Source organism: Bubalus kerabau, chromosome 4 (genome assembly GCF_029407905.1).
Source record: "Bubalus kerabau isolate K-KA32 ecotype Philippines breed swamp buffalo chromosome 4, PCC_UOA_SB_1v2, whole genome shotgun sequence".
NCBI lineage: Eukaryota > Metazoa > Chordata > Mammalia > Artiodactyla > Bovidae > Bubalus > Bubalus kerabau.
The window spans coordinates 127,055,144-127,079,272 of record NC_073627.1 but is presented as its reverse complement, the minus strand read 5'-3'; the positions used below and the strand labels follow the sequence as shown (position 1 = coordinate 127,079,272).

Genomic DNA, 24,129 nt, shown 5'->3' with positions numbered 1-24,129 from the left:
GGAAATACAAAAAACCTCGAATAGCCAAAGCAATCTTGAGAAAGAAGAATGGAACTGGAGGAATTAACTTGCCTGCCTTCAGGCTCTACTACAAAGCTACAGTCATCAAGACAGTATGATACTGGCACAAAGACAGAAATATAGATCAGTGGAACAAAATACAAAGCCCAGAGATAAATCCACGCACCTATGGACACCTTATCTTTGACAAAGGAGGCAAGAATATACAATGGAGAAAAGATAATCTCTTTAACAAGTGGTGCTGGGAAAACTGGTCAACCACCTGTAAAAGAATGAAACTAGAACACTTTCTAACACCATACACAAAAATAAACTCAAAATGGATTAAAGATCTAAACATAAGATGAGAAACTATAAAACTCCTAGAGGAGAACATAGGCAAAACACTCTGACATAAATCATAGCAGGATCCTCTATGACCCACCTCCCAGAATATTGGGGAAAAAAGCAAAAATAAACAAATGGGACCTAGTTAAAATTAAAAGCTTCTGCACAACAAAGGAAACTATAAGCAAGGTGAAAAGACATCCTTCAGAATGGGACAAAATGATAGCAAATGAAGCAACTGACAAAGAATTAATCTCAAGAACATACAAGCAACTCCTGCAGCTCAATTCCAGAAAAATAAACGACCCAATCAAAAAATGGGCCAAAGACCTAAACAAACATTTCTCCAAAGAAGAAATACAGATGGCTAACAAACACATGAAAAGATGCTCAACATCACTCATTATCAGTCTCCCCTTTCTGCATGCTTCTAAGCAAGCATTCTTGCACTCTGTTCTGGTTATACTGTTAGCTTTGTATGTTTTCTGAAAAACTTGTAATGAAAGAAAATAACCCTTATAAAGCAGAATACAACAAATTTGTAATTGCAGGGCTTCAGGTTCTGTTTGGAACCATTTAAGCAGTATCTCCTACAGAAGCAGAAGATTTTAAGAAGAGGTGGCAAGAAAACACAGAAGAACTGTACAAAAAAGATCTTCATGACCCAGATAATCACACCCAGAAGGTGTGATCACTCATGTAGAGCCAGACATCCTGGAATGTGAAGTCAAGTGGGCCTTAGGAAGCATCACTACGAACAAAGCTAATGGAGGTGATGGAATTCCAGCTGAGCTATTTCAAATCCTAAAAGATGATGCTGTGAAAGTGCTGCACTCAATATGCCAGCAAATTTGGAAAACTCCACAGTGGCCACAGGACTGGAAAAGGTCAGTTTTCATTCCAATCCCAAAGAAAGGCAATGCCAAAGAATGCTCAAACTACCACACAATTGCACTCATCTCACATGCTAGTAATGCTCAAAATTCTCCAAGCCAGGCTTCAGCAATACGTGAACCATGAGCTTCCAGATGTTCAAGTTGGTTTTAGAAAAGGCAGAAGAACCAGAGATCAAATTGCCAACATCTGCTGGATCATTGAAAAAGCAAGAGAGTTCCAGAAAAACATCTATTTCTGTTTTATTGAATATGCCAACGCCTTTGACTGTGTGGATCAGAATAAACTGTGGAAAATTCTGAAAGAGATGGGAATACCAGACTACCTGACCTGCCTCCTGAGAAACCTGTATGCAGGTCAGGAAGCAACAGTTAGAACTGGACATGGAACAACAGATTGGTTCCAAATAGGAAAAGGAGTGTCAAGGCTGTATATTGTCAGCCTGCTTATTTAACTTATATGCAGAGTACATCATGAGAAATGCTGGGCTGGATGAAGCACAAGCTGGAATCAAGATTGCCAGGAGAAATATCAATAACCTCAGATATGCAGATGACACCACCCTTATGGCAGAAAGTGAAGAAGAACTAAGGAGTCTCTTGATGAAAGTGAAAGAGGAGAGTGAAAAAGTTGGCTTAAAGCTCAATATTCAGAAAACTAAGATCATGGCATCTGGTCCCATCACTTCCTGGCAAATAGATGGGGAAACAGTGGAAACAGTGGCTGACTTTATTTTTTAGAGCTCCAAAATAACTGCGGATGGTGATTGTAGCCATGAAATTAAAAGAGGCTTACTTCTTGGAAGGAAAGTTATGACCAACCTAGACAGCATATTAAAAAGAAGAGACATTACTTTGCCAACAAAGGTCCACCTGTGGTTTTTCCAGTAGTCATGTATGGATGTGAGAGTTGGACTAGAAAGAAACCTGAGCGTAGAAGAATTGATGCTTTTGAACTGTGGTGTTGGAGAAGATTCTTGAGAGTCTCTTGGAGTGCAAGGAGATCCAACCAGTCCATCCTAAAGGAGATCAGTCCTGACTGTTCATTGGAAGAACTGATGTTGAAGCTGAAACTCCAGTACTTTGGCTACCTGATGCGAAGAGCTGACTCTTTTGAAAAGACCCTGATGCTGGGAAAGATTGAGGGCGGGAGGAGAAGGGGACGACAGAGGATGAGATGGTTGGATAGCATCACCGACTCAATGGACATGAGTTTGGGTAGGCTCCAGGAGCTGGTGATGGACAGGGAGGCCTGCCATGCTGCGGTTCATGGGGTCACAAAGAGTCGGACACGACTGAGTGACTGAACTAAAGCAGTTTCTCTGTGAAAAGGAGAATGACAAAATAGCCAAAACTGGATTTTTTTTTTTTTTTTAAGCCGGTGGGGGAAAATAAGACATTTTCTGCAAAGCTTTTACCTGCTTCTTGACCTACAATTTCTTATGTCATCCTTCTCCTTACAGGAAAAATAGCACTGGGTAAGCCACTCAAACATGCAGCTTTGTAACCAGAATATTAATAAATAACAGCCCTAATAAAAATATTAGAAAAGTTAAAAAGACATGTTAACATTTCTAATAATGAAAGAAGTACCATAGTAAATATAGAACTTTTGACACAAAACCAAATAATGGTACCATAATAGAAATGCTTTAAATAAATGCTTTAAATGTGTGGAAGGACTGAAGCTGCTGAGTTCTGGAGACAAAGGCAGATAATGTCAAAGTCCTACATCACATCGAGGAACCAGTGTGGGATTTGCACAGAATATGTTATTGCTAGGGATGGGTAGCCGCAGCTCATTGTCCTGTGTTTCCTTTTTCCTTTTTTTTTTTTTAAGATGTCTAGTTTTTGCTCTTCTGTTTTCCTTTTTTAATAAAGAAACTGCTTAAATGTTTCCATATAGAGCCTTAAGTTACAAAGTGCAGTCCTGCTGCATTCTGCATTATAGGGTTATTTTCTGTATACTACAAATATTTCTCAATCACACTTAAAGTAGAAGATAAAGAAAAGCTCTCATGGGGTAAACTGCTGGAATTTTTCTTCCTCTTCACCTTCCACTTGCTCCTTAGCAGTAAGTTGTGTAGAATGATCCTCTGTGTGGGACCACAAAAGCTCCGTTCATCCCCACTCTCAAAGAACAACTGCCACCAAAAAAGGCACAAAAGTCAAAGAGACTCATCCAATAAGCGTTCTCAAGACAGAGTAAATGGGCAGACTGAACTCCAAGAAAGACCATGGGCTGAGGGGGGCTTGTGACAAACACACTATTTCACTACAGCTTGTTGTATACATTTCCTTTAAGGTTCTTAGCAGTCAGCCTTGGGGAATCATGAATGAGTAACTCAACTACTGCATTAACGGTTGACATCATTCTTCTGTTTGCCAGTCACAGATGAGCTAATTCACATTGTAGAAGCAACACATCATAGTGGGACTAACTTGTACCTGCAGCCAGATTGCAGCATACACATGATGTTTCCATGTCTGTTACAGCAGACACCTCTTTAGTTGGTTTTCTTCTCCCCAAGTTTTTAATTCTCTTTGCACTAGTTTCTTTCTAATGGCCCTGATCTATATCTAATAGATTGCCTGAGTTTGTGTTGACGGCATCTTTGTGTTTTTGATAGAGTCTTTTAGGCCTTTAGACCTTTTTTATGCTTTGTACCAAAATGTAATGATGATATCCCCATGCCACCCCCAGTTTAGAACATGATGGGTCCAACAATTTTTTTAAATAAAATTTTGGAGGCTGTAGTCTTTTGAATAATACTGAAGATTCTTAGTAACAACTCTCTGTTACTATTACATCATAAAAAATAACTGCTACTGGTTGAATTTGGATTAATGATAATTATAGTTCATGATAAAGTTGTTCATTAAAATTAGTATCACAAAGAAATATTTTCTTTCATTAAAACTTAGTGAGTAGGAGCTTCCCTGGTGGCTTAATGGTAAAGAATCGGCCTGCCAATGCAGGAGAAACAGGTTTGATCCCAGGTTTGGGAAGAGCCCACATGCCACGGACCACCTCTGCACCACAGCTACTGAGCCTGTGCTGTAGAGCCCAGGAGCTGCAATGATTGAAACCCGGGTGCCCTAGAGCCTGTGCTCTGCAACAGGAGAAGCCTGAGCACCACAACGAAGAGTAGCCCCCGCTCACTGCAACAAGAGAAAGCCTGCATGAAGCAATAGCAGTTGCTGCCCAGCACAGCCAAAAATAAATAATTTTTAAAAATTAGCAAGTAGAACTAATTTCCAGTTCTATGGGATAATATAGGCACTGTTGCGAAATGGTTTGTATTATTTGACATAGCACTCTTCATCCAAATTTTTACACTTTACATTTTTGCTGAGGAACTGTCCTTGAGATCCCTGGGGATGAGTGAAGCCTTTCTAGTCTTTTGAACAGAGTTAGAAACACTGGCATTCTATTGAATCTGGTGAGTGAGAGTGGGGAAGCTCCTGTGCATTATATGAAATTTAATGTTCAGTCAGTCTCTGAACCCTCTGATTTGCAACACATTATTACTCATTGACGATAAGTCATTAGAAACACCAGTTAGAAACTGGAAAGAGTCGCATTTTTCTAACACTTTGAAATATTTTGGATTTTAAAACAATGAAGTCTAGTGTCTGCTATTTAAAGTTTTATATTTTGTTTGTGGTAGCAAGCACCTTTGTAAAATGTTAAGTTTGCTGAAGAATCCTTGGACTTGTTGCTAAAAGTTCTTATTGTTAGATCCTAATTTGGATGCCCTGCTTAGATTGTGACAAACTGTTTTTTCCTTAGAATTTTTAAAAGCATAGACCTGGGGGTCTTGCTGTTCAGAAATTGCTTCTTCCTCCTGTAAGATTCTTAATTAATGAAGCCATGTGATTTGATTTTCTTTAAACAGGTGATGATGTAAAACCTAAAGATTACATTGTCGCACTTCAGCACCCTGTGACCACTGACATTAAGCATTCTATAAAAATGTTTGAATTAACATTGGATGCACTTATCTCATTTAACAAGCGGACCCTAGTTCTGTTTCCAAATATTGATGCAGGTAATTGAACTTGAAAATATGCCACCTACCTTTCCAGTTTTTTGTTTCTATCATGTCTTCTTTTGACTGACATTCCTGTCCTGCTCATCTTATCATTGAAGGCCATTCTATTCTGAAATGTATTCTGATTTTCAAAGGGTCACGACCAATTTTTCAGTAGATTGAAGAGTTTGCAATATTATTGTCAAATCTAGTAGAAACTTAGTAGGAAAGAAATACTTCTAAATCTCCACTCTATATTTTCATGTTTAGTCTCTTCCCTCCAGTTTCCATTCCTGAGAAAATGCAGTAGCCAAGAGATATAAACCTTAGAAGTTGAGTGTCTCTAGGAAACTAGTGATCCTACTGACCACAGTAGAATAGCCATTAGTTATTTCTTGTGAACATTTTTCCTTTATCTTGTAAACCATTTAACAGTTGGTTCTTTCCATAGGGAGCAAAGAGATGGTTCGAGTGATGCGGAAGAAGGGCATTGAGCATCATCCCAATTTTCGTGCAGTTAAACATGTCCCATTTGACCAGTTTATACAGCTGGTTGCCCATGCTGGTTGTATGATTGGGAACAGCAGCTGTGGGGTACGAGAAGTTGGAGCTTTTGGAACACCTGTGATCAACTTAGGAACACGTCAGATTGGAAGAGAAACAGGTATTTACCCTTATCGTTCACCTGACTAGGCTTCCTACACTTGTTTGCATTATTACAGGTATGCATGTATCAGTGCTGTCATATGTGTTTATGAACAAATGAGTAAATGAGGTTAATGACCAACTGTAGCCTGAAACCTGTAGATAGCACACATATTACCAAAGTTTTTAGGGCCCTTCTTGTATTTGTATTGTCTTTGTAATAGCAGAGCTAAAAGTTTCTTAGTTAATTATGGTCTTTAATAGTTGTGTTTGAGAATGTGATTGAATGTTTAAGTATATGAATGCTAGCCTTTCATCTTCCTGGGTCCAGTAAAATGAAGGGAATCAACAATACCCTTACACTCTTGGTTTGAGCAGTGGGGGGTTCTCTTTCCTGATACGGAGGACCCTGAGGAAGGAACAGTTTGGGAGGGGGTAGAATTAAGAGTTCTCTGTGCTGCGCTTAGTTGTGTCCGACTCTTTGTGACCCCATGGCCTGCAGCCCTCCAGGCTCCTCTGTCCATGGGGATTCTCCAAGAATACTGGAGTAGGTTGCCTATTCCTTCTCCAGGGAAACTCCCTGACCCAGGAATTGAACCAGGGTCTCCTGCATTACAGGATTCTTTACCAGCTAAACCACCAGGCAAGCCCAAGAGTTCTCTGATGGCCATGTTAAGTCTGAAATGCCTTTTAGATATTGGAGTGGAGATGGTGGGTTAGCACCTATATTGTTCCAGGAAGAGCTGAAATTGAAGATACAAATTTGAGAGTGATTGGCAAATAGGTGGTGTTAGTTAAGATATCAGTTCAGCTGCTGTAACAGACACAAGAAAATAGTGCCTCAAATAGATTTTCTTTGTTTCTCACTGGTAAGTCATCAGAGACTTAGCTTCCATCTATCTTTTTTTTTTTCTCTGTCTCCTTGATGGTTGCTCCAGCTCTTGCTGTCACTTGATACACTGGCACATTTTAGCCATTGGGAAAGGAGGAGAGGGGAAGATACCCTTCCCTCTAAAAGCACAACTTGGAAGTTGCAAGTATTTCTTCCTACATCCCATAGAATGTTGTCACGTGGCCACATCCAAGGGAAGCTGAAAAATATGTATAATCTTTAACTGGGTGATCAGATGTCAAACTAAAAATTCTGCTACTGATACAAAGGATATTGAGGATAATGCCACACTCAGCCAGGAATGATACTGACATTTAAAACCAAAGGTGAAATGAGATTACCCAGGGGGGATCATGTAAATAGGGAAAAGAATGGAGCCCAAGACCAACCTCTGGAGTCTTTCTGTTGCGGAGGGAAGAGCCAGGAAGAAAGACTGAAAAGGAACTGCCAGAAAATCAGGAGTGTGATATCATTAAAGCCCAGAAAAGAAAGGGTTTCAAGGAGATGGTGTTGAATGATGCTGCGAGTTCAAGTAAGACATGAACAGAGAATTGAACACTGGATTTGGCACCAGGGTTGTTTAGCAAAAGCAGTGTGTCCTTTCTGCCACCACACTTAACAACACATGCCCTCCATCCTTTCCTTCTTACCTTCTTTACATTGGAGGGTGTGGGGCCACCCCTGCCTGTCCATTGCTCAGCCTTCTGTGTTCTAGATCCCCACCCTCCTGCTTCTCAAGGACTATCAGTCATCCTTTCTCTTCCATGTTGCTTCCTTAGCATTTAAACATGCCTAGGCCTCTGGTATGTTAAAACTACAAAACAACCCCTTCTCTCACCCCACACCTCTCCCCAGCCACCACCCTTCTGTTCTGCTCTTCTTCATAGCCAAGTCCGTTGAAAAACATGTCATTGTCACTGTATTTACTCCCTCAAATTGGTCAGAAAATGTATGGAGAGAATGTGACTGTATCAACAGCTGACTGGCTAACTGACTGATACCCTGGCCTGACCAGCTGATCCAGCAGCTGGCTGAGTAGATGGAAGTCAGGGCAGATGGAGAGAGTGGATTTGCTGGATGACTTTATGAGTGACAAGTGGATACTGGATTAATTATTTATTTCAATAAAGAAACCAAAGTTTGATTTATTCTCTTTGGGAATAAAGGAATCTATGGCCCTCAAGTATCTGATATATGGACATATTGCTGCGAGTGCTTGCAAAGGTATAAAGTAGAAAAGTGCATTTCTCTAATAGAAGATGACTTGTTTGAAGCCTTCTGGGTTTCAGGACTAATTATGAGCACAACACACTGCTCATTTCTGTCTTCTCTGGTTTCTCCCACTTGTGAATTACCGTGACGTCACTGGACTTACCTAGGGGAGAATGTCCTTCATGTCCGGGATGCTGATACCCAAGACAAAATATTGCAAGCATTGCACCTTCAGTTTGGTAAACAGTACCCTTGGTGAGTGTATACTTTTAAAGTGATTTAAAAGGGGAGTTGCCTTGGGCACCATTTTCAAGCTGTTTATCCTAACAGCATTCTCATTCTGCATTCTTAGGGGTCCCTGTCTGCTGGTGAGATAGGGCTTGTTAATACCCGCTATGACTCTACCAAGGGTTCCAGTGGAGAATAATTTGTCTTAGTTAATTAATGTAGCACTTCTACCAGGAAATATTGCTTTAGCCTATTTTGAATTTCTGTAAGTATTAGAAAATAATGTAACTGATTTTCTTTAAAAATAGTACACTTCAGCATTTTAATTTAGACTATCCTTTCTGTTTCAAATTAAAGATGTTTTCCTTTACTTGAACGTTTTTTTCTGAAAATAACTTTTTCCCCATAAAAGTAAAGATAAAAAGCAAAAAAAAACTTTATTATTATCCCAAACTATGATATATTGGCTTAAAAGAGGTAATTTTCCTTTGATCTTACTGGGATTTTGTTAATGATATCTCAGGCTGGAAATAGCTGTATTTCAATCAACAGCAGTTTTAGATATTCCATTGATAATATGAAGGTCCTTAATTAAGTGTTGCTGAAGAGATCCAGGTGTTGTTTTATAGTTTAAAGGGAAAAAGCCCAAACTATTAATTACTTGAAGTTTCAGATTCCAATAATACCATGTCCTCCATATAATTTAATATGTGCAAGAGAAACATTTAATTTAGTTGACTTTTTGGACATTGCAGTTCAAAGATATATGGGGATGGAAATGCTGTTCCAAGGATTTTGAAGTTTCTCAAATCTATTGATCTTCAAGAGCCACTACAAAAGAAATTTTGTTTTCCTCCTGTGAAGGATAACATCTCTCAAGATATTGACCATATTCTTGAAACTCTAAGTGCCTTGGCTGTTGATCTTGGCGGGACGAACCTCCGAGTTGCAATAGTCAGCATGAAGGTAAAATAACCCCTAAGGTTATAACTTTACATCCCACACGAGTAGTTGATTTTCTTAAAATATGGTTGGAAGGTAGGACTATAAACATACATAAGAGCTTGGACTCATTTGCCAATAGTATTGACTTATAGGTCCATTACAATGCTTGTCTTACTATTTTACTAATCACTAATATTTTAAAGAGGTAAAATTCTCAAGGAATTCAAGTTTGTAGATTTGAGCTGACAATGGGAGACCCATTAGACACCAGAGAGGGCATCTACCATGCAGGAGACCTGAAATTCTATACTCAGTAACAGCTTGGAGCATGGAGCATGTTGATTACTCTCACTGCCCTGGGGAGGGTATCTTCAGATGGTGAGGGGAATTGCTTCTCCTCTGGATCATGATTTTAGTTGAGTTCAGCATACCTTCAATCTCTTAAGCAGACCAGCACCATAACGTTGACAGAGCCTTTATAAAACACCAAAACGTCCATGATAAAATAATCTTTGATGATGTAACAAGGAAGAATAAAGTTACCAGAAAAATCTTTGAAACATTATAGGTGTATGACGTTTCAGGAGTCCATGAGAAATATAAAGGACTTTAAACACAAAGTTGTTTAGATCAATTAAAAAAAAAGCAAAACAAAACATGATTTTATCTAGTGAAGCCAAAGGGCCTCCTTTATAAAATTTTTTTGGGGAGGCCACACTGCGTGGCTTGTGGGATCCCAGTTCCCTGACCAGGAATTGAACCCAGAACCTTGGCAGTAAGAGTGTGGAATCCTAATCACTGAACTGCCAGGGAATTCCCTATAAAAGTATTATTAGGGAACTTCCTTGGTGATTCCTTCCAAGAATATGCCTGCCAATGCAGGGGACATGGCTTCAGTCCCTGCTCGAGGAAACTTCCACATGCCTTAGGAGCCCCTGAGCCTGTGCACCACAACTGCTGAGCCCACGTGCCACAGCAACAAAGACCCAGAGCAGCCAAAAACTAAATAAATTAATTTAAAAAATATTACTAGAAAAATGTTTCCTTAACACATGATGATGATGATGATGTGAAGTCGCTCAGTCGTGTCTGACTCTTTGTGACCCCATGGACTATAGCCTGCCAGGTTCCTCCGTCCGTGGGATTTTCCAGGCAAGAGTACTGGAGTGGGTTGCCATTTCTTTCTCCAGGGTTCTTAACATATATTCCATATCAATGACCAACACCCTCAATAGTGGCAGGTCCAAAGATGCACTTGTTAAAATCAAGTGGAAAAGAAGGATATTTTCTGCAATGTTATTTAACATAATTCTCAGAGTTAGGAAGGGAGTAAAGCAAGGAATGAACAGCAAAAATGGCGATTGTGCACAGGATTAAAAAAAAAAATTTACTTATAGATAATATGAATAAACCAACAAGCTTGTAGAATGACACAATTGAGTAAAATGGTTAGATATTATGATAAATATGTAAGTATCAATAACTTATATGAAATTGCAGATAAAGATTTGAGTTTTTCTGTAGGTGAGTATTTGTCAACCCTGATTGCACATTATTATTGTTACATGGAAGCTTTAAAAAATTATACGGATGCCTGGCCCCCACACCAAACTAGATAGATGCCAGTCTTGGGGGGTAGGGACCAGGCATCAATATTTGTTCAAAGCTGTCCAGGTGATTCTGATGCACAGTGAAGGTCAAGAAGCACAATGAGGTTTACTTTTAATGACAATCATTAGTGACAGTTTTAACCCTTGTAAATGCATAAAAGGCCATTAATGGGCTTCCCTGGTTGCTCAGTGGATAAGAATCCACCTGGCAATGCAGGAGACATGGGTTTGATCCCTGATCTGGGAAGATCCCACATGCCAGACCAGCTAAGCCTGTGCACCACAACTATTGAGACTGTGCTCTAGAGCCCGGGAGCTGCAACTACTGAAGCCCTAGAGCCTGTGTTCCGCAACAAGCCACCGCAATGAGAAGCCCATGCCCCACAACTAGAGAGTAGCCCAGATCACCACAACTAGAGAAAAAGCCCACACAGCAATGAAGACCCAGCACAGCTAAAAATAAAAAAAAAGACATTTTTTTAAGTCATTAGTAACAGAAGAATGGGAAAAGAGATCATATTTAGAACAACATGACTTCTAAGAAAAATCTAAACCAGAAAACTATGTGACCTATATAAAGAACATCTAAAAACTATAAAATAGAAAGCCTTGAAAAATCTCCTGGATGGGAGTGCTGAGTATTTTTTAAATGCCAGGAGTTCCCAAATTGAATTGAGTTTAACATAATTTTAGTCAACATTTCAGTGAGGCTTTTTAAAGTTTAACAACATCATTCTGAAATTTACTTAGAATACACGAGTGGGAAGAGCACAGAAAAAAAAATTTAAAAACAAGAATAATTAGGAGGGACTATGCCTGATTGGTACTGAAACATGTCACCAAGCACAGTAATTTAATAAACATCACGGTTTGATACCATTATTGGCTTCTGTTATAGGAGATGATTAAAGTTTACTTAGCATTTTTATTTAGTTGCTTCAGCATTTAAACAGGGGAATTTTGACAACCTAAAAGAGTAAAATATGACCTTTTAGTGAAGATGCAGAGGCCCCTCTGGTTGGCTGTGGAGTTGTCATTGCTTCAGTGGCCATATGCCAGGTTGGCTTCCTGGAAACTAGTTGGGTGTAACCAAGGGCTGGCCCAAGCCAGCAGGGGCTCTCTTCCCAAGCAGTCATCCGAGTCTGCAGTACTATGCTAAAGCAGTGTCTGATTCATCATGAGAAAGGTCAGAGATTCACTGTATACTCCTCAGCTAAGACCAGTGAGACAGATCTGGTTTTTCTCTTTCAGGGTGAAATAGTTAAGAAGTATACTCAGTTCAATCCTAAAACGTATGAAGAGAGGATTAATTTAATCCTACAGATGTGTGTAGAAGCCGCAGCAGAAGCTGTAAAACTGAACTGCAGAATTTTGGGAGTAGGTGAGATTGTGAATTACATATCCAAGCATGTTCACTCCCATATACGAAGTTTGCCAAGTTCTGATGCACGACGCGGAACATCAGGTCACTGTGGTATGTGTAGATGGCTCCAGTCCTGTCTATGGGCCCTCAGCAAACATTGTGAAAAGCATTGATGGAGCTCTCAGTCTATGGGGAGGCACAGGTTTAGCCTTACATTACCTTGCAGTCCTTGGTAATGTTTGTTTTAGGAGATCTTGGGTGAATAATTTGTGTTCTAAGCCCAGAAAGCCAGCATAGTCTTCTGAGATTGCTCAACAAAATTATTTTCCTTGTGTTTTGTTGTGGAGCTCAGGCATTTCTACAGGTGGCCGTGTAAATCCTCGGGAAGGAATTGTGCTGCATTCAACCAAACTGATTCAAGAATGGAACTCTGTGGACCTCAGAAGCCCCCTGTCTGACACTTTGCATCTCCCCGTGTGGGTAGACAATGATGGCAACTGTGCCGCCCTGGCAGAAAGGAAGTTTGGCCAAGGAAAAGGCCTTGAAAACTTTGTGACACTTATCACAGGCACAGGTAAGAGTAGAGAAGGCTGCTTCGGTTCAGCCAATTTTCACCTTCCCTTCCTGTAAAGCCTGAAGGTGAGCGCTGAGAATACCCAGGTCTTTTCTGAGCATGTGCCAGGCCCTGGGCACGAATGTGACCTTCTAAATTGCCAGGAACTGTCAGAGCTCTTCTAAGCCCTTATTCCGCAGAGCTTCTCACTGCTAGTTCCCCAGCCTTTCTTCCCACTCTGTTTGGTTAGTATATTGTTTGTCACAACTACCATCTATTGCCCTAAGCGGTAGAAACTAGTAAGTATGTCTTGTCTTTGACAAGTGCCCCCTGGGTAGCCTCTCAGCCCTGGGAGAGTTCTGAGGAGGGTGAGATAAAGACCAGCCCTTTAAGCTAGTCCACCAGGAGCCACCAAGCAGGTCTAAACAAACCACCACAGTGTCTTGAGAATAGTTCATTCTCCTCCCTCCAGTATTGCCATCCTGGGCAATACTACATACTGGGAATATAGGCTGTTACTCATGGCCATCGCCAGCTGGGAGGTAAAGGGTGGGGGTGATGGGACCAGAAAATGCCAGAAATCTCTAAGATTCAGCTTGTTGTCTCTCAGTTCCCCTGTTTGCTGTAAACATTTGGTTAGTTTCCAGAGTTCCAAAAAAAGTTGATTCTGACAGTTTTTACTAGTTTATCATTGCTTTAGTGGAGGGGTGGACTTTTGGAGTTCCTACTTCTTCACTTCTGCTGATGTTCCAATTCGTTTTTTACACGAGGAAACAGATTCAGCTAGTCAGTGTTGGAGGCAACACTTGGTCTCACATGTTTCTCCCTTCAAACCCTGTGTGCTCTTCAGCTCCAGGTCAGACTCTCTCCCTAAACGGAGCATGCACTTAGTCTCGGACACATTTTAACAGCTTGGATATCATTTCCTAGTTCAGAGGAGTACACGCTTAGTCACTTCAGTCATGTCCAACTCTGCGACCCTATGGGCCATGGCCTGCCAGGCTCCTCTGTCCATGGGATTCTCCAGGCAAGAATACTGGAGTGGGTTGCCATTCCCTTCTCCAGTAATAACCTGCAAATTAGAGGAGTGTGGATTGAGGAGTAGGTGCCACAGAAAGTCAGAGAGGGCAGTTCTAAAATGCAATACCTATTAAGGCAAAATGCCCTAACTCCTTAGCTCCATGACAGAATTCACTGATATTCATAATTATTGAATCATACATTTTTAGACAAGGTGGCATTAAGAAGAGCCAAAACTATTTAATATTCTGTTTAAGAAAGCAGGTGTTTAAAAAAAAAAAACCAGGTGGTGTATGAAACCTTTTAAAAAGATTATCTTATCTCGGATTTTCCCCAAAGCAGAGCCTGAGGCAAGGAGTTTGGTGTGGGTATTTTGTTTTGGAGGGAATTCTGAGACACAGGAATGAGGTGGTGGGAAGAGTGGAGCAGAGCAGGAGAACCATTAGAAGATGTATTATCAAAGCTACCTTGGAAGCCTGTAGAATCCACCCAGAGCTGTCCACTACATCTGCTGGCTCCTGTCTCTCCTTGTTGAAGGTTGCCTCTGGGCAATGTGCTTCCATGGCTGCCGGCTCTTACTTGAGTGCTAGAGAAGACCTTGGTGAGAACCAAGTTGAAATCACAGTGCTTCCAAGCAGATGCAACAGAGGGCATCAGAGGATCAGCTAAACATTTCCATCCAAAAGGATTCCAGGTGAAGTTTTGGTACTTAGTAAAGTTTTAGCTATTTAAGGAAGTAGGCACCATACAGGACCTCACATTCCGAAGTCTGCTAACAGAGGAGGTATCGCCATTAGCTCAGGTTTCTGTTTCAGGTTTCTGTTTTCAGAGCCACTTCAGTGATTGTCGTCTCTCACTATAGGGATCGGCGGGGGGATCGTCCACCACCATGAACTGATCCACGGCAGCTCCTTCTGTGCTGCAGAGCTTGGCCACATTGTGGTGTCCCTGGATGGGCCTGATTGTTCCTGTGGAAGCCACGGGTGCATTGAAGCATATGCCTCTGGGATGGCCTTGCAGAGGGAAGCGAAAAAGCTACATGATGGTGGGTTTCTTTCATCTTAGGGATAAATAGCCAAGTGGTAGTATTTTCAAAGTAGATATTCCAGAAAGAGCTGAATGCTGGAAGCCAGAACTTTCAAGCTTTTTACTCTCTAGAGGAAAATCAGGACTCCGCATACTGAAGCTCAAAGCCTCCCTGGTCCTGACCCCTGTTAACACTCTTCCCCTCCAGCAGTGGACAGGGACTAGGGTCTTGAGCTCCAGGAGAGCAGGGGAGATTTCTTTCATTTTTGTCTTCTCAACCCCTAGCACAGGTTGGGTATCTTAATACAGATGTAATGGAGAAGTAAATGGATACACACACAATTTTTCAAGTCTGAGCGGTCATTTGAATTACAGCTGTTTCTGGACATGTTATAAAAATCAAGATGGTTTCCAGTCTAATATAAGAGGGAATCATTTAATATCATTATAATATGGTGTGTCAAGTGCAATGAGAATGACGGCCAAGGAACATAGACACATATAGGAAGGACACCAGTGTCCCCTCCCTGCCCTCTCCAAACAAGGAAGGGAGCATTAGGCTGTCTAGTTGAGTCAGAGGGTAAACGGAATTACTGAGGCAAGTTTGGATGAGCCAGGCAGCACTTCCAAGCATAGGAAACAGAGGTATTGGTGCATAAGGGCAAGGCAGGGTATAGTGTAGCCAGAGGTTTGCCAGGACCAGCAGCTAATGGAGAAGCCACTAAAAAAAGTTTAGGGAAAAGACAGATCTGAATTTTAGGTTGTTCACAAAACTTGTATTCTAGGAAGACAATGATAGTTGAATGGAGGATGGCTTTAAGGGGGACGGAGTTCTGTATGACTTACAGTTTTCTGGTTGGGTAACTGTGGTTGGGAATATAAGAGAAGGAATAGAGTCTGGCAGAAGGTGGTTGGGAACCAGTGGGATGTGCAGGAGCAATGTGCAGAAGGCAGCTGGCCACAGGGATCCGATGCTCAGGATAGGTGATGGGGCTGGACTTGGAATCCTTGGCATTGAGGTGGTTATTAAGCCTGTGAATGAGACTTGGAGTGAAATGAACTGAGGGTGGAATCCTGTGAAACATCAGTACTTGTAGGCAGGGAGGAAAACCAGGAAAGGGTAAAGCCACAGGAACCAAAGAGGGAGTGTTTCAGGGAGAGAGTGGTGGGTAGTGTCAAGTGCTGAGCAGAAGGAAACCAGAAAGTTCATTGGTTTGACCTTGAGGAAGGACACCACCTGAAGCCCTGAAAACTGTTGATTTTCTACCTCATTTTTATCATCACCCCCACTAAGAAGTCTAAATGCTTAGACACTTTTTCCTAGTCATTCCACCCCATGAAACTTAAATACCACAGATACGTTGTTTGTTTATGTACTCTCTGTATAAAAAGAAAATTTTTTTGCCCCTAAGAATCAGTTTTTGCCCCCATGGGGATAAATGCTTATCTTAAAGAAATAAGTTTGGTCAGGTAGTGGGAGCAGAAAACTAACTACCGTGAGTAGGAGGGAAGAATGCCTTGAGCACAAGGCATCTGGGTGCCCGCACGGGCGGAGAGGAGCCAGCGAGGGTGCAAGGAGACAGTGGGAGTGGAAGTGGGGGTTGAGAACACAGGAGAGGATCTGGGGAGGAGCCCATACAGGCCCCTGGGAGGCAGGGAGGAGTGGGCTGCGAAGCCCAGGTAGGGGTGCAAGAAGGAGAGGAACCAGGTCGTGAGAACACAGCCCTGTTTATAGGCAGGGGCAGAAGAGTAAAGGGAGTTCCTGCCTGGAGGTGTCCTCTCCCTAAGAGGCCAGAGATATTGACAGTGGGGGCAGGGATAGACAGTCTGAGGAGATGAAGGCTTGAGAAGGGCCCTGAAGGGGACTGGCAGAGTGGACAGGGCAGCTGTGAGGGCCCCTGAAGACAGGAAGCCCCCAGCTTTTGTCTAGATAACTGTCTTCTTGGTTGGGATTTTCTCCCATCAGAGATGGAGTAATGGCAGATGAGGAGGGAGAGTGATCTAGGTTGGTGACTTGGCAGCGTCGGGGCAGAGGACAGGGACTGTAGATAACAACAGAAATATATACATTTAGCATTTCTTCTGGCCAGCACTTGGAATCCTGCTAGGGTAGGTATCGTTACCCTAGTCTTAGAAGAGAAACGCATGGAGGTGACGCATGTGGGCAGGGGAGTGCAGCCAGCGGGAGTGGAGCTGACAGCTGAACCCAGGTCCGTCAGCTTCGGAGGCGCTGGGCCTTCCTGCTGCTGTGGGGCACTGGCAGCAGCCTTGCATCTCAGCTAGACAAGGAAGGAGATGAATGCAGAGGAGTGCTGGTAATTTGCAGGGAAAAACACTTCGTGACTGTTTAATACGGAATGGAGAAGCAAGGGAGGATTTTCTAGTTAGAGAAGTTTTGGATGATGTATAACCAGGCTGCAAAGGCCTCTTTGGCAGATGTAGTATATGGATATTTATGATGATTGCAAAGCTTTGCAAGTGCAAAAAAAGATGAGCACCTTCCTACCTGGGGGCCTGCTGCCCACAGACACAGCTTTAAGTGTGGCCTTCCCGCGGGGCCGCTGCAGCTTGTGAATGACTGCTGCTCCTTCTCGCCTCTGCCCAAACAGAAGACCAGCTCTTGGTGGAAGGGATGTCAGTGCCAAAAGACGAAGCTGTGGGCGCACTCCATCTCATCCAGGCTGCAAAACTCGGCAACGCAAAGGCCCAGAGCATCTTGAGAACAGGTGAGCACACAGCTCTGGGCAGCTCTGCCTGGGGGGAGCCTGAAGCTCCCGCAGGTGCCCAGCTGGCCTCAGGATCAGTGCTCTGTCATGTCCGTGAAGAGGTAGTTTTTCTGCTTACTGAGACAAGGAATTGCATTCAAGGTATTTGGTAGCATTGCCTTTTTTTAATTGGAGTATAAATGCTTTACAGTGTTGCATTATTTTCTGCTGTACAACAGTGTAAATCAGCTGTGTGTGTGTGTGTGTGTGTGTGTGTGTATCCCCTCCCTCCCACTTCCCCCGTCCTTCCCCTCTAGGTGATCACAGAGCACCGAGCTGAGCGTCCCACCAGCTGTCTATTTTACACGTGGTAGTGTATACATGTCAATTCGTCCCGCCTTCTCCCTTCCCCCACCCCTTTTGGCCACAGATCCATTCTCTATGTCTGCACTTCTATTCTTGCCCTGCAAATAGGTTCATCAGTACCATTTTTCTAGATTCCATATGTATACGTTAATACATGATATTTTTCTCTTTCTGACCTCACTCTGTATGACAGACTCTAGGTTCATCCACATCACTACAACTGACTCAATTTAGTTCCTTTTTATGGCTGAGTAATATTCCATTAATGTGCCACAATTTCTCTATCCATTCATCTGCTGATGGACATCTAGGTTGCTTCCATGTCCTGGCTGTTGTAAATAGTGCTGCAGTGAACAGTGGGGTGCATGTGTCTTTTCGATTATGGTTTTCTCAGGGTATGTGCCCAGTAGTGGGACTGCTGGGTCATGTGGTAGTTTTATTTTCAGTTTTTTAAGGAACTGCTACTGTTCTCCATATTTAATTTTTTAAAGACCTTCCTTACTGTCCTGGTTGTACTGTACTGTAATGGTTGTATCAATTTATATTCCCACCAACAGTGCAAGAAGATTTCCTTTTCTCCACACCCTCTCCAGCATTTATTGTTTGCAGACTTTTCGATGATGGCCATTCTGACTGGTGTGAGGTGATACCTCATTGTAGTTTTGATTTGCATTCTGTAATAATGAGTGATGCTGAGCATTTTTTCGTGTGCTCATTGTCCATCTGTATGTTTTCTTTGGAGAAATGTCTGTCTAGGTCTCCTGCCCTTTTTCTGATTGGGTCATTTGTAGTATCGTCTCCCGCTCCTTTTTGTCTGTGTCGGGTCTCCGTTGCTGCTCAGGCTCTCTCTAGCTGCAGGCTTTTCGCTGCAGTGGCTTCTCTTGGGGCACAGTGCGGGCTCTAGGGCACACAGGCTTCAGTAGTCACAGTGCGTGTCTTAGGAGTTGTGGCTTACGGGCTGTAGAGCACAGGCTCAGTAGTTGGGGCGCATGGGCCTAGCTGCCCTGTGGCATGTGGAATTTTCCCAGATCAGGGATCGAACTTGTGTCCCCTGCACTGGCAGGTGGATTCTTAACCACCAGATCACCGGGAAAGTCCATAAACAGCTTTAAAAGCACTACTTCTCATGAGGCCGTATAGGTGAACTATTCCTGGCTAGTGTCCTTTTTCACATTCCTCTTTGACTTTGGATAGAGCTCTCTCCCCAAAACTTATTTTAATTTTTGTTTTCCTGTAGCTGGAACAGCTTTAGGTCTTGGGGTTGTGAACATCCTCCACACTATGAATCCTTCCCTTGTGATCCTCTCTGGAGTCCTAGCCAGTCACTACATCCACACTGTCAAAGACGTCATCCGCCAGCAAGCCTTGTCCTCGGTTCAGGATGTGGACGTGGTGGTTTCAGATTTGGTGGAACCTGCTCTGCTCGGCGCCGCCAGCATGGTCCTGGACTACACGACTCGCAGGATCTACTAGGCCTCCCAGGAATGCACGAGGACAGAGACTCGAGAGCTCCTTGGTGGAATCAGGTTGTCTTCTAGATGAGCATTTATTAGGCAATCTGGCAGGTGACTATGGCAGAGAAGTTTTTGCTTTTAGTCTCCTCTTCCAAAGTCAGTTTTCCCAACCTGATTTTGTAGATGCTGTTCCTCCTGGGGTTATTTCAGCTCAAACCTTGTCATACTCTTCTGTGCCAAAAGGAGCTACAACAGTAGCCAAGGACGCCTTAGGACTCCGTTTACTAGATGTACCACTCAGACCTGCAGGCCTCGCTTGGGGTGGGACCTTGATACTGGAGTTTTGAGTTATTAATCCTTCCTCCTCTGACCCTAAATTCAGAACACAGAAAGGGATCCAGTCAGGGAATGGAAGGAAATCTCACCACGAAAGGCTTAAGTAAACTCTTAAAAAGCAGTTTTATTGAGGTATTTTTTTTAAGTGCACAATTTGATAAGTTTTGACATCTATATGAAATCATGGCCACAATCAAGACATCAGGCGTATCTCTCACTGCCGTACGTTACTTGCTGAAAGACGTCGTTTGCTATTACTCTCTCAGAATCTTGAGCAACTGTAGATCAGAGGTCTGAATTACAGTGGCCTTAGGGACCTTGTCCTTATCTTCTTAAGGACCGCTGAGAAGCCACTAGGACTTACATTCTCTGAAAGGAGATTAACCGTCCCAGAAGGATATTTGCTACTGAGAACAGACATGTCTCTCTTCAGTAGCTTTTCATATTGTGTTGAGTATGACCGGAGTACTGATAAAGGCAGTGTTTATTGTGTGTTATATACCTAGAGCCCTGGTGGCTCAGACTTACATCTGCCTACAATGCGTCTGCCTAAAAAGCGGTAGACCCAGGTTCAATCCCTGGGTCGGGGAGATCTCCTGGAGAAGGAAATGGCAACCCACTCCAGTATTCTTGCCTAGAAAATCCCATGGATGGAGGAGCCTGGGAGGCTACGGTCCATGGGGTCGTGAAGAGTCAGACACGACTGAGCGACTTCACTTTTGCCTAGAGCCCACATCTGTGAATCTGGATTCTGGCTAAGTAAGATTCCATGTTTGAATTGGTGTCAAGATGCAGAGGCCAAGGTTCTTGCTATCAATTTCAACCTGGAAGAAATACTAATAGCCACCACTTATTAAGTGCCTACTGTGTGCCAGGCTCTGAACTTGGTGCTTCATATACATTATTCTAAATTCTCACAACCAGTAAGGTAGATGTTTTAATTCCCATTTTATAGGACCCCAAACTAAGTCTTAAGTGGTGTGCCTAGAACCACGTGGCTAATGAGTCTTAAAGATAAGGTTTGAGGTGGGTCCCTCTGTGCTTTTTCGAAAAGGTAAGCTACACAACCTCTAGTCATATCAAAATCTTCCAAAGTGCAAATATATTCTGATTTACTCCAGGCTACCGAAAGCTTTCACAAGAATATCTCAGTAGCAAATGAACTGATTTATCCTTGACACTCTCTCTCAGTGGTGAATTTAATAAAATATTCTTGTATGCTGTGGAAATTTTGCCAATATAGTATTTCGTCTAGTGACAGGTTTTTATGGGTACTTTTAGACAATCTAAAAATTAGCATATGTTTTTCAGATTTATTTTAGGGAAACCTGAAGGTTTCTACAACATATTATTTCACTTGTTCACATGTAGAGGAATCAAGATTGTATTTGAATTCCTTCCTTCCTTGTGGGTTAATGTGAAAAGATAGGTTGGCTGATTCCTAGAACTCTGTCAGCTCTGAAGTAATCTCCAGGTCCTGGTTGAAACATTCCATGTTGATTCCTGGGAAGGAAGCTTGTTGGCTTGGCCATTAGTGTCTGGGGCCAGTCAGTGTACTGTGAAGGGGCATCCATTGTTCCTTGGTGAAATCTACAACCACTGTATATACCAGACAGTTGCATTGCTATCAAGTTTCATACCAAATATTTGGAAGAATGGTACTGAATCTATAAAATCAGATCTCAGTTTTTATTAAATTCATGGAAAGGCTAATATATTCCAACGTAATTATTACAACTAGCTAAAATCACATAACTTATTTTAATGTAAATATTTTTATGTTACTGTTCTGAGCCAAATTCTAAAGAAAAAATAAATTATTTCCTTGTGGAAATCCTGACATTTTTCTATTTTGTTTTGTTCTTAATTAGCTCATTAGCTAAAAACATTTCCCTCCCCAAGAGATTTGTTATACTGCTTACTATTTGAAGGTCTTTAAGGTCTTTAATATTGACTTAACAATCCCCCCAAAAAAACCTTAATAGAAAGCATTGTTATATAACTTTAAAAATACATATATTGCAAAATGATCACTGCACTGTTTAGCTAACATCATCACAATCCATAGTTAAAACTTTTTTTCCTTGTGATGAGGACTTTTAAGATTGATTTTAGTAGCAACTTTCAAATATGCCTTATGGTGTTATCAACTATAGTCGCCATGCTGTATATTACATCCCTGTGACTTTTATAACTGAAAGTTTGTACCTTCTACACCCATTCCCCACCTCCCAACCCCATCTGTGGCAACCACCAAGCTGTTCTCTGTGAGCTGGGTTTTGTTTTTTTAAGATTCCACATAGCACTTAGATCATAATGGTATTTGTATTTCTTGGTCTGCTGTTTACTTATTTAGTATAATGCCCTCAAGGCCTATCCATGGTTCACAAATGAGAGGATTTCATTTTTTTTTAATGGCTGAATACTATTCTGTCATATATATTCACACCACATTTTATCCACTCATCTGTCAATGGACACTTAGGTTGTTTCCGTTATCTTGACTGTGTGTGTAAGGCTGCTCGACCTCTTGGAGTTAAGTGCTTTTGTTTTCTTTAGATAAATACCCAGAACTGGAATTGCTGCATCATATGGGCGCTCCATTTTCAGTTTTTGAGGCCCCTCCATACTGCTTTCCATGGTGGCTGCACCAGTTTAGTCTCACCAACAGTGCACAAGGGTTCCCTTTCTCCTCCTCCTCTCCAACACTTGTTATTTCTTGTCTTTTTGATAACAGCCATCCTAAGAAATGTGAGGTGGTATCTCATTGTGGTTTTCATTTTCATGATTAGTGATACTGAGCACCTTTTTCATTTACCCAATGGCCAGCTGTCTCTCTTCTTTGGATAAATGTCTATTCAAATCGTCTGCTCACTTTAAAACTGTTTTTATGCTATTGAGTGTATGAGTTCATAGATTCTGGATATGAACCCCTTATTGTATATATGATTTGTAAATATTTTCACCCTTTCAGTAAGTTGTCTTTTTGTTGATAGTTTTCATTTTGCTGTGCAGAAGCTTTTTTGTTTGATGTAGTCCTGCTAACTGACCATATACATGTGAGTTTATTTCTGGACTCTTTATTCTGTTTCGTTGATCCATGTGTCTGTTTTTATGCCAATTATTGTTTTGATTACTATAGCTTTGTAATACGATTTGAAATCAGGGAGAGTAATGCTATCAGCTTTGTTCTTTCTCAAGATTTGGCTATTAAGGTCTTTTCTATTTCCACACAAATTTTAGGACTTTATTTTTGTGAACAAAATGCCATTGGAATTTTGATAGGCTACACTGAATCTGTAGATTGCTTTGGGTGGTATGGACATTTTAACAGTATTAATTCTTCCAGTCCATGAGCATGAAGTCTGTTTAAATTTCTTTCATTGGTGTCTGATAGTTTTTAGTGTTGGTTATATTTATTCCTAGGTATTTTATTTTTTGATGCAGTTGTAAATGGGACTGTTTTAATTTCTCTTCCTGACAATGTTATTAGTATACAGAAATGCAACAAATTTCTATAATTGTTTTTATATCCTACAACCTAATTCATTTATTAGTTGTTATTGGTAACAGTTTTTAGTTTTTTGTATATAAAGTCATGTCATCTGCAAATAGTGACAGTTTTATTTCTTCCTTTCCAATGTGGGTATTTATTTTTTTTTCTTAAGTGCAGAAACTAAATGCTGAGCACTCACTGAGTTCTTGGACCAACTCCTTCCTTTTTATGAAGCCCCACGTGGGTAATGTAGGCCTTAGAGACAATTCAGAGTTACCACTGCTATGTAACAAACCACCTCAAAACTTAAGAGGCTTAAACAGTAATCATTTTCGCTCATGGTTTCTGTGGGTCAGGAATTTTGGAAAGGCTCTACCTGGCAATTCTGACTCAGGGCATCTGATGTGCTTGCAGTTAGGCAGTGGCTAGGGCTGGAACAGGGCTGGCCATGCATCTCTTTGCTTGTAGTTTCAGGGTCTCTCCAGGTAGGCTGGTCTGGGCTTCCTCATAGCATGGCGGCCTCAGGGTGGTAGAGATTTTTACATGGTGGCGCAAGGACTACCAGCTTGTTTGTTTCAACAAACCAGCTGTAAACTATGTCGCCCTTTACAACCTAGCCTCGAAAGCATATAGCATTACTTCTGTCATATGATGCAGTCACCCTTAATTTGGAGAAAGTCAGACTTTACTGACCTAACTGCCACATCTACCTTCAAGACACCCATCCTCTGTGAGACGCAAAACCAGGCCAGATGACACCATCAAGACATTATCAAAAGGTAATAAGCTGTCCCACGTAGAGAGGGTCATGGGAGCTCAGGGGAAAGGAAAGGCATCACGTTAAGTGGCCTTTGAGCTAGTTCTTAAACCGGATTGTGATCTTTTCAGTGATATTAGCAAGGCCTAGAAGCAACAAATGGTTGGTGAACAGCAGCAAGCAATTGCTTGATTGCAATCTCGGGTGGCTAAAGGGGAGGAAGAGCAATAAGACCAGCAATGTAGC

At 41.8% G+C, this 24,129-nt stretch overlaps 1 protein-coding gene across 3 annotated transcripts in view; it reads left to right on the top strand.

Moving 5' to 3' along the window:
* Positions 1 to 23,242, top strand: part of GNE (glucosamine (UDP-N-acetyl)-2-epimerase/N-acetylmannosamine kinase) — a 69,758-nt gene extending 46,516 nt beyond the window's left edge. For 2 of the 3 annotated variants that reach the window (XM_055578528.1, XM_055578529.1), the window contains 9 exons: positions 5,141 to 5,293; positions 5,727 to 5,939; positions 8,192 to 8,279; positions 9,008 to 9,218; positions 12,059 to 12,281; positions 12,523 to 12,744; positions 14,606 to 14,788; positions 17,379 to 17,495; positions 19,078 to 23,242. In XM_055578528.1, the coding sequence (XP_055434503.1) occupies positions 5,141 to 5,293; positions 5,727 to 5,939; positions 8,192 to 8,279; positions 9,008 to 9,218; positions 12,059 to 12,281; positions 12,523 to 12,744; positions 14,606 to 14,788; positions 17,379 to 17,495; positions 19,078 to 19,313 (1,646 nt within the window). In that variant the 3' untranslated portion in view covers positions 19,314 to 23,242. The remainder of the gene's footprint in view (positions 1 to 5,140; positions 5,294 to 5,726; positions 5,940 to 8,191; positions 8,280 to 9,007; positions 9,219 to 12,058; positions 12,282 to 12,522; positions 12,745 to 14,605; positions 14,789 to 17,378; positions 17,496 to 19,077) is intronic. The other variant, XM_055578530.1, reaches the window with a different exon arrangement.
* Positions 23,243 to 24,129: the final 887 nt, after the last annotated feature.